General features: G+C 40.6%; 1 protein-coding gene across 1 annotated transcript in view; it reads right to left on the bottom strand.

The window, feature by feature from the left end:
• SNX9 (sorting nexin 9) overlaps positions 1-11,006 on the bottom strand; it is a 290,347-nt gene that overhangs the window by 81,315 nt on the left and 198,026 nt on the right. Inside the window, exons 5-6 of the mRNA XM_011976425.1 lie at positions 9,525-9,599; positions 7,589-7,714 (exon numbers count right to left, since the gene is read on the bottom strand). Of these exons, the coding sequence (XP_011831815.1) occupies positions 7,589-7,714; positions 9,525-9,599 (201 nt within the window). The remainder of the gene's footprint in view (positions 1-7,588; positions 7,715-9,524; positions 9,600-11,006) is intronic.

Below are 11,006 nucleotides of genomic sequence, written 5' to 3'. Positions count from 1 at the left end.
GGAGTGCAGTGGTGCGATCTCGGCTCACTGCAAGCTCCGCCTCCCGGGTTCACGCCATTCTCCTGCCTCAGCCTCCCGAGTAGCTGGGACTACAGGCGCTCGCCGCCTCGCCCGGCTAATTTTTTGCATTTTTAGTAGAGACGGGGTTTCACCGTGTTAGCCAGGATGGTCTCGATCTCCTGACCTCGTTATCCACCCGCCTCGGCCTCCCAAAGTGCTGGGATTACAGGCGTGAGCCACCGCGCCCGGCCTTCAGAAGGTTTTCAACGTACTTTGCCCAGATCCACCAGAGGAATCACTATTTATGGCAGCCATAGCCTTGCAAAATGTATTTCTTATAAGACTTAGAAGTCGAAATTACTCCTCAATCCATGGGCTATTGAATAAGTGCTGTGTTAGCAGGCATGGAAACATCAGTCTTCATGTATATCTCCATCAGGGCTCTCAGGTGACCAAGGGCATTGTCAATGAGCAGTAATATTTTGAAAGAAATCTTTTTTTCTCAGCAGTTGGTCTTAACAGTAAATCATATTGCAAACAGATGTGCTGTCATCCAGGCTTTGCTATTCAATTTACAGAACACAGAGTAGACTTCACATAATTTTAAGGGCCCTTAGAATTTTCAGAATGGTAAATGAGCACTGGTTTCAACAAAGTTACCGGCCGCATTAGCTCCTTCTAAGACAGTCAGCCTGTTCTTTGAAACTCTGAAGCAGGCACTGGCTTCCCTTCTCCAGCTGTGCAAGTCCTAAGACGGCATCTTCTTCCAATAATAGAAGGCTGTTTCATCGGCTCCGAAAATCTGTTTAGGACAGCACCATCATCAATAATCTTTGCTAGATCTTCTGGATAATGTGTTGCAGCTTCCACAGCAGCACTTGCATGCTTCACCGTGCACTTTTATATTACGAAGACAGCTTCTTTCCTTAAGCCTCATGAACCAAGCTCTCTTTTCTTCTGCAGCTTCCTCACCTCTCTCAGCCTTCACAGAATTGAAGAGAGTCAGGACCTTGCTCTGCATTAGGCTTTGGCTTAAGGGAATGTTGTGCCTAGTTTGGTCTTCTATCCAGACCACTCAAACCTTCTCCTTATCGACAATAAGGCTGTTTCAGTTTCTTATCATTCAAGTGTTCACTGGACTACTACTTTGAAGTTTCTTCAAGAACTTTTCCGTTGCATTCAGAACTTGGCTAAGTATTTGGCTCAAGAGGACCTGGCTTTTGGCCTGTTTCAGCTTTTGACAAGCCTTCTTCACTAAGTTCAATGATTTCTAGCTCTTGATTGAAAGTGAGAGAAATGCGACTCTTCCTTTCATTGAAACACTCAGAGGCCACTGCAGGGTTATTAATTGGTTAACTGAACTACTGTTGTGTCTCAGAGAAGAGGGAGGCCCAAGGACAGGGAGAAAGATGAGGGAATGGCTGGTGGGTGGAACAGTTGGAACACATAAAACATGTCAATTAAGCTCGCCATTGTGGTGCCTCAGAACAATCACAATAGTAACATCAAAGACCACTCATCACGGGTCACCAAAACAGATACAATAACAATGAACAAGTATGAAACATTGCAAGGATTAACAGAATGTGAACCAGAGACACCAAGTGAGTACGTGCTACTGACAAAATGGCGCCCACAGACTTGCTCAAGGTAGGGGGTGCCAAAAACTTTTGATCTGTAAAAAACGCATTACCTGTCAAGTGCAATAAAGTAAAGGGCAATAAAATGAAGTGCGCCTGTCCTTAATGTCTTGTTTCAGAAGCAGTGGTATATGAGATTAACTATAATTAACAATTATGAAACCACTACTAAGTACTGTGTACTCTTCTAAATACTTTAGAACTCTTTTCATTTACTCTTTCCAACAATCCTATGAGGTTTTACAGATGAGGCACAGAGACGCTAAGCAGCTTACCCTGATTCACACAGGATGTGTGAGATCTGGGATTAAAACCCAGACAGTCTGGCTCCTGAGCTCACTGCCTTGACACCAAGCTAGGTTGCCTCTTAGGAGGAGAGAAAAGACAGGAAATCTGTTAGAACAATGGATCTCAATCAGTTCCTTCTCTCTCCACATCTCAAGGATGCAGAGCACGCCTCTCAATAACTGTGGCTCACGATGGCACTCGGTTAGGGTTTCAAAGCAGAATAAAAAGAGGATACAGAAAGAAGTAACATTTCAGAGAAACAGAAACAGGAAAGTCAGGAAGAGAAACTAGTTTTGTGGGGAAATAAGTGATTCTGTTGAAGATGAATTTCAGATACAGAGGAGACATGCTGATAGAACTGTTCAACAAAAAGCTAGAAATTGGGCAAATCAAAGAGAAAATTCAAGAGTAGAGAGACACTTCATAAGGGAATCTACATGATTAGAAAGGGTAGAACAGTGAGAGAGGTTGGAACACAAAAGGGTAAGTGGATTGAAGACACCCTTTTAAAAGAGGGAAGAAGTGGGAAAAGAAGGAAAATATTTATGAAATGTCTTCCATGTGTCCAGCACTACTTTACCTTGGTGACCTAATCCACTGACAATTCAGGAGGCAGGTCTTATGCCAAAGCCACAGTTCTTACACAGTGGAGCCGGACTGGCAAGCCTGGATCTAACAGCAAACCTTACATGCTTCCCACCACACCGCTCACCTGGGGTCTGGCGGGGTGTGAAACTGTGAAACAGAAAAACAGAGAGATGCCAGGGACAGCATGTGACAGGGGCCAGAAGGGCTCTCACCAAAAGAAAAGCAGCTTTATTGCAAGTATACACATCTTTCTAGTGTTTGAAGAAGACAGAAAGCAAACCTCTCAAGTAGAAAACCTTCAGATAAGACATCTGGGTTTACAGAACTTTTAAGTAACATTTAAAACTCTTTGTTCTCATTTTCTAGAAAAGTACAAAACAAATTTTCTATTAATTTCTCAAAAGTAAGTACTCTAAAGCAGTAATCTGAGAGTTTAAGATCCATACTGAGACCTTTTCAGAATCATGGCAATGATGTAATCTAAACAACAATAACTGGATAAAAAACAAGACTAGCACACACACGAGTAGAGATTTTTAACAACTGAGATTCATTCCCATCAGCTGGGCCATTCATTCTAGCGGTTCAGCCACTAATGTGAAATACTCTTGAAACTGGAAAATAACCGATAAGTAACTAATAATGAAACTACTATTAACTACTAAAAACTACGCTTTCTTTTCAAAGGTAATAAAATGGTTGTCCTCATCTGAGTAATATAAAATCTGTATTTGAATAAGAACATGACAAGAGTTTGATTCAGTTCTTGGGTATCCTTCAATAAATTTTCTACACACTTTGCATCTACAGGGTGTGTGTGTGTGCGTGCATTTACACACAAGAAAGATAACATTACCCATACTGAGGTGCCTTTTTAAAAAAAATCATATATCTCTATCTGTACGTCTAAATCTACCCTCACTCTCCCTAAGAGAAGCTCGGCTTTCTACTGCGTGGCTGCCTATAGTTCATCTGACCAGTCTGCTGCTGACAGACATTTACATTCCGGTTTTCTGCTGTTACAAACAATGCCATAGGAAACATTCTTGCCCAGAAACCTGTGTTCTGTGAGCAGATCTGCAGAAGGAACTCAGAACCGCTGGGCCTTAGAGACATGCATTGTAAATACTCATATACATTACCAAACCGGCCCCGAAAAGCTTCATCACTCTATCCTTTCCCTCGCTTTGTATAACACTGCCTATCTGACCACACCTTTATGACACTAGGTTTTAAAATGTTTTCATTCTCTGCTAGTTTGATAGAAGAATCTCAAAATGAACATTTTTCCAAGTTTATTAACTATTAGTACCTTTGCCCTCCCAACGAACGGCCTGTCTATACCCTTTACCTATTTCTTCTGAATTCATCTTTTTCTTACAGATTAGCAAGAATATACGTATATGAATGGAATTAGCCTGTATCTGCCACAAGTCAGAAGTATTTTTCCTAATTTAATATTACTTGTTTACTTAAATGTATCAATTATCTCCTTAATGGCTACTAGACTTTGTGTGGTCAGCCTCAGAAAGGGCTTCCATAGGCCGGATGCAATTGGGAGGCTGAAGCAGGCGGATCACAAGGTCAGGAGTTCGTGACCAGCCTGGTCAATATGGTGAAACCCTGTCTCTACTAAAAATACAAAAAGTATCCGGGTGTGGTGGCAAGCACCTGTAGTCCCAGCTACTTGGGAAGCTGAGGCAGGAGAATCACTTGAACCCAGGAGGAGGCGGAGGTTGCAGCAAGCTGAGATCACACCACTGCACTCCAGCACCTGGGCGACCCAGCAAGACTCTGTCTCAAAAAAAAAAATAAAAATAAAAATAAGAAAAGGGTTTCCATATTCCAAGGCCATAAAAATATGCTGTCTATTATTTTCTCCAAGTACTTTAATAAATAGCTTTATAATTTTCCAAATTGAACTGTTTCAGTCCATTTAAAGAACAACTTATCATATTCCTTTCACAGTGACAATTCTAATCTAAACTTAGCTGGACTACGTTTGAGCTGATAAAGCGCTGTCTCACCATCAAAGGAGGAAAGCAATCACAGCGGGTCAGCGTCCTGGATGCATCAACACTGCTCTGACACCGGCACTCTGCTTACCTGAGACTACTCAGTAAGAATCTAGGATCAAAGGGTCCCCAAGCAACCTGAAACTAGGATTTTCAAGAAAAACCAAAAGAAAGTACTATCTTTTGGTTTTTACACATTCATGAACTAGTTACTCTGAAATGCAGCACAGATGAAGAATACAAAGTCAAGGAAAGAGTAGCAGGCCCGAAATAAGTTATTCAAAGAGATCTTTAAAAAGATATGACTTAAAGAAAAATACAACACTCAGGAAATTGGATAACCAACTGAATATGAGGCTTCAACTAGCTTGTGTGGGAGGAGAGTCAAATTTAAACGAACTGATGTTAAGACGAGTAAAGAGACACTGGCTCAGAAGTTGGCAGAGTGCGCCAAGCTGAAGAGATGCAAGCCTCAGAGGGGATGTGCCCGCAGGCCTGATTGGCGGGAGAGAGGCCCAGCTTCTCCGAGGTCCGGCTGTTGAAACAAAACCGACCCTGGGAGAATGCATGTGCCGGAACAGGCAATCGGAGCCTCCCAAGCAGCACATCTCAGAGCACCCATTTTCCTACCCGCGTTCAGAAAATGAAAGCAATGGGCAAACCTGATAGGAAAATGTTTAAAAAGCTACCCATTAATAATGGTCATTTGGTTTCCTACTCGTGACATCTTTCATGATATTTATAAAATGTACCCAAATTTTGGCCTACTTAAATTGTTCTCATATCTCAGATAACAGAGGGCAGAGATGGCTGTTAAAAATATTTTTACTTGATTTAAATTAAATTCAAATGCTCTAATGATAGCTATGCTTTCTGCATTTTACTAATTCTAGTTTCAGTTCATTTTTCTTTGCTTTCAAAGGATCTGATTAGATTCAATGTTAGACTGGATTCCCCACCCCCCGCTTTTTTTTTTTTTTTTTTGGTTTTATTACCTGCTAAATAACCTAGATGAAACAAATTTTAGACTTATACCAGTTTATATTAAACTACAAGTACACCAAGGAATATATTTCCTAACAGAACATTACTTAAATCTGAGTTTTAATTTATTTTTATTAGCTAAACTGCTCCCACCTATCTTGAGATAATAGCTGGTCAGTCCCTTGAATTAAAATAAGGTAAATATTTCTATTTTTTGTTTGCCTCACTTATTCTATGATCACCTCATTACAATTCTCTCATTTAAAACGCTGTCCTTTATTAATGCAAACCCATCTCATGGGTGCTTTTGTGTAACTCAATGAATCTCAACCGGCTTGGCTTTGCTCCTAGGTAACTTGGCTGTATCTGGAGACATTTTTGGTTGTCACAACCGAGGCGGTGGGCACGTGACTGGCACCTGGCAGGGAGAAGGCTGCTCAATATCCTGCAGTGCCCAGGACGCATCCCACTAGGAAAGGGTGTGGGGCCTCAAACAGCACTGAGGCTCAGGCTGAGAACCCCTGGGAAAACTTCAAGTGAGGTATAACTACTATTCACGTTTCACAGTGAGTAACCCTTACCTGGTCAATGTTTTCAAGTAGTACAGAATAATAAAATATAGAAAAGTGTTCTTCAATTACCGTGATCACGTTGCCTGCAAATTTTAAATATCTGAGTCTAATTTGTAATTCAGAATGTCTACAAAAAGCTATTTTGAAATGTGTAAAACCTGCAGTTAGTATATGGTGATAAACTTAGATAAACTCACTTGGAAGGTCAATTGACAGATATTCTTTCTCTTTTGAGACGGAGTCTCACTCTGTCGCCCAGGCTGGAGTACAGTGGCACGATCTCGGCTCACTGCAGTGGCCGCCTCCCAGCTTCAAGTGATTCTCCTGCTTCAGCTCTCTGAGCAGCTTGGATTACAGGTGCCTGCCACCACACCTAGCTAATTTTTGTATTTTCAGTAGAGATGGGGTTTCACCATGTTGGCCAGGATGGGCTCAAACTCCTGACCTCAGGTGATCTGCCTGCCTCGGCCTCCCAAAGTGCTGGTGGGATTACAGGCGTGAGCCACTGCGCCTGGCTAATAAACAGATATTCTATAAGCAAATAATTGTAAGTGATATGATTATTAGGCCTGATATAATGTAAAACCTTTTATGTAGTTAAAAAAAAAAAATCAAGAAATAACATGTCCTAAAGCCCATTCATTTCTAAAGATGTAAGCAGTAACAATATTTTAATTCTTCTTTTTTAACTTTTTTTTTAACGTGTGGAGATGGGATTTCACTGTGTTGCCCAGCCTGGTCTCGAACCCCAGCACTCAAGCAATCCACCTGCCTTGGCCTCCCAAAGTGCTGGGATTACAGGCGTGAGCTACTGTGCCCAGCAGCAACAATATGTTGATACCTATCTTCTTAATTTTCTTCTTGTCATTTACTCTGTGTCATCATTTGGCAATAAATGAAATAGAAGAATCCATCTAAACTTGTCAAATTTTAATTAAAATTAATGTAAAGTTTCCTTGAATTCTTCTCAAGTTATCCCACTATTCTAAGTTTCCTGGAAGCCATACAATAAGAGTACCAAGTGCTGAGTGCCTGGATCTGGTAGACTTTCACATGCATTGCTTCTACTTGCAGGATGAGGGCCTCTAGCTCTGAGAGTGTAAGCAGCATTCCAGGGCCAGGGAATCCATTTCCTGATCCAGGCCGATGCTCTGACACTGACCTCCTCAACAAGACCCTCCTTTTCCTCCTCTTCTTTCCATGACTTTATCTAAGAAGGTATTTGCTGTTTCTGGGGTCTGTGTTCATATCATGACAGACTTCTCAAAGCAACCCTCAATTAACACCCTGCCTTTTCTAATAAATTTTGCAAACAGTCATTATCAGGCTTAACAGGTGAGTTCTTTGTTAGTACCCAACAGAAATGCCACACAACAACCTAAAAGCGACTTTGTTTATGCTTTTGGGGGATGGCAATAGCTATAATGCATCACAAGCTTTCACAAATATGCTCTGCTTTCAGTAAAGCCAGCCACATCCAGAAGAAGGAAGTGAGACGTACCTGGTGGTTGTTGCTGGCAGCCGACGAACTGGCCTGAGCTGTGCTGGCTGAGAGAGAATCAAGGAAGGCTTGGTCAGCCACTGAATTTCCACAAGAAAATTGATCTTTTCCATCACTGGGTAAAATCTGAATAGTAGAAAGAGCCATAATTATTTTCATGCATTAGGGTCACTTCAGGGAGTCTGGTAAGGGCAAGCAAGAATTGTCAAAAACCATTTATACTCTTCAATGCTACAAATTTCTCTCTGAGCACTGCTTTCGGTGCATACTCGTATTTTGATGGGTTGTATTTTCATTTTCATTTAGTTCAAACTATTTTTTAATTTCTCGAGATTTCTTCTTTGATCCATGCATTATTTAGAAGTGGGTTGTTCAATCTTTAGAGATCTTCCATCTATCTTTCTGTTTTGATTTCTAGTGTGATTCCATTGTCGTCTCAGGGCAGACATTGCATGATTTCTTTCAAACATGTTGAGGCATGTTTTATGGCTCAGAATATGTGGTCTGTCTTGGAGAATGTTGCACATAAGCTTGAGAAGAATGTGTATGCGGCTGTGGTCTGATGAAGCAGTCTATAGACATCCACAAGTGGACATCAATTTATTGATGGTGCTGAGTTCAACCACGTCCTTACTGATTTTCTGCCTGCAGGATCTATTTCTAACAGAGGGGTTTTTATATTCTTAAAAGGTAAGCAAACCCAAGAATATCTGTAATCACTAATCCTTTCTATAAGCAGAATCCTAGAAAATCCAATTACTGCCAGTATCAACTTAAATCCTCAGATTTTTCTCAATCTTGTCAATTTGTAGGCTCCTGGATGCAAAGTGCATACAAGTAAAACAAGACTTCAACATAAGACCTATGGATTGAGGCCAGGGGTCTGTGAACAGGGGTTTGCAGTTGTATGGAAAAGGCTGTGGTGTGTGCATGGACACATGTTTCTGAGGGAAAGCCTAGAGACTGCATCAGATTCTCTGAGGGGTCACGACTCCCCACCCCTCAGTGTCTATCAAGAACAGAAAGATGGCCTTCGATATCACTCTGCAGCCAGGTCCCAGGTAAACATCCTCTGGGGGGAATTCTTTTCTCCTGGAGGTGAACCAAAGGTACCTTTACTCTTGATCTAGCTCCAGTTGGCATCAGGAAACCTTCACTTCTTTCTGTCACCCAACATGAAAGACAAGCTTACCAAGAAGCTGCACATGCTCGGTTTCGAGCGACCGAAAGACAATCAGCAGGGGGCGCCAGGTGGTTGGCTCAGCTGGGGGTGTCCCAGGCAGGGCCAGCCCAGGCTGTTGTGTTGCTCTCCTGCGTACCCGACCTAACAGCTCTACCCAGGAGATCCCCACAGCAGCTCACCCAAGACACCCCTCTCTCTGTCCATGGGAATGGGAGAAGGAACTGAGATACACACTTAAAAAAATCTATTTAACTGTGAATTAATTGTACAATAAACAATATTATAGACGGCAGCAATATCAGCAAAGGAAAAATACACTATGTGTATCATATATATTAAAAATATATATTATTAAATACATATTTAAAATTTATGTAATATCGATATATTGATACATAATTTCATACCTTATTAAATTTATACAATTTATAATATATTTATACACATTTATATTATAGACAATATTAGCAAAGGAAAAACATTAACTTCTATTCAGACTAATTAAAAGTTGCTATCCCTGGAAGAAACTTAATCTAAATATTTATAGTCATTCTTTGGAGCTTGGATCTACAGGTAATATTTTTCTTAGTTCTATTTCAATGTACTTTCCATATTTTACATAGTTAACATTTATTATATTTACAATGGAAATTTTATTTTACAAAAAGTTGCTGACTTCCTGAAAGTTGATAATTCATAAAAAGATGCTGACAAAGAATGAGCTCTAATGAATGAATGACAGGAAGCTCTTACTTCAACATAGTCTGTAGGAACCAGCCCTCGTTCTCCTTTGATGTTTCTTCCTTCCAGCCATCCTCCACCTACATCCTAATAAGTCACCAAAAACAAACAAACAACAACAAAAAAAAACAAAAAGAAAAAGATTACAGTTGAGATTTCCTGGAGAAATTTTGTGTGGAGGAATTGCTATACACAAAAAAAGTAATTAACATTAAGCTTTCTATTCCTAGAGAACACTGTTCAAAATCTTAAATTCTTAAGCCTTCTCTTTACGTCAGAAAATGATGTAACCTAAAAACAAGAAAAATCAAACTTTAATAGTAAGTGATGAAAGACTGAAAACAGCTGACGATTAGATGACCCGCGTCTTGTCTGTGCTCTGGTCTGTGGCAGATGATAAAAGCAGCTTGCAGCTCTGAATGTGAAGCCGTGGGATGCGCACCCCAGGCTTGGAATCTGCCCTCTGCCACCTCACTGGTCAACACAATCAGGTGGAAATCCTCCAGGGAATCCAGAACTTGCCTCAAGGGCTTCTGCACACTTCAGCTGGCTCTCCTGGCACCCAAGCCACTATATGAATGAATGTGGGTTGCTAGATGATGACAGAGACCCAGTTTCCCTGTTGCCCCATCCAAAGCCAGCCAACCCGGAGAACTGCCAGACTCATGAGCGAGGCTAGCTTAGACCAGTCAGTCCCCAGCAGGGTCCAGTGACTGCAGACACATGCAGCGCAGCTCAGGAGAACCATCCAGCTGACTTGTAGATTCCTGAGCAGTAACAAATGGCTATGGGGTTAAACCGCTAAGTTTTAGCATTGTTATGCAGAAAAAGTGAACTGATTCATGGTTCTTTAGTTCTCCTGGATAAATAATATTAATAAACTAAGTAATAAAGTAGATCTCTATATACCAGGATTGCCATTTCACTCTATGATCAAAGGAAAAATTGTAACTTTTAGTCAGAATAAAAGTTGCTATCCTTGGAAGAAACTTTATCTAAATATTAAGCTATTAATGTTAATATTAATATTATTAATTATTAGCAATGTTAAGTGGCAAGTCCCACTTTCTCATCTTAACATATTAAGAGTTTTTAAAGTTTTAAAATAATGCCCTTATTAGTTAATAATTATCTGAATCTGAATAATCACATTCTCTTAAAAAATCACTTTAAGCCACAACTTTGTCACTTTCTGACCACAATAGCAACTTGAGGACAATACTATTTTACCAAGAAAACTGAAATACTTCAATAAAAAGATTAGATGAGGCCAGGTACAGTGGCTCACACCTGTAACCCCAGCTACTGGGGAGGCTGTGGCATCAGAATTGCTTAAACCCAGGAAGCAGAGGTTACAGTGAGCCAAGATCATGCCACCTCACTCCAGCCTGGGTGACAGGGTGAGACCCTGTCTGCAAAAAAGAAAAAAAAAAAAAAAAAAAAAGGTAAGACTCAAGAATCTTTAATCTCTGCTATGATTAAAAATGAATCTAT

The sequence above is a fragment of the Mandrillus leucophaeus genome, unplaced genomic scaffold (assembly GCF_000951045.1).
Source record: "Mandrillus leucophaeus isolate KB7577 unplaced genomic scaffold, Mleu.le_1.0 Scaffold166, whole genome shotgun sequence".
Taxonomy (NCBI): Eukaryota; Metazoa; Chordata; class Mammalia; order Primates; family Cercopithecidae; genus Mandrillus; species Mandrillus leucophaeus.
This window is presented reverse-complemented; position numbering and strand designations above follow the sequence as displayed.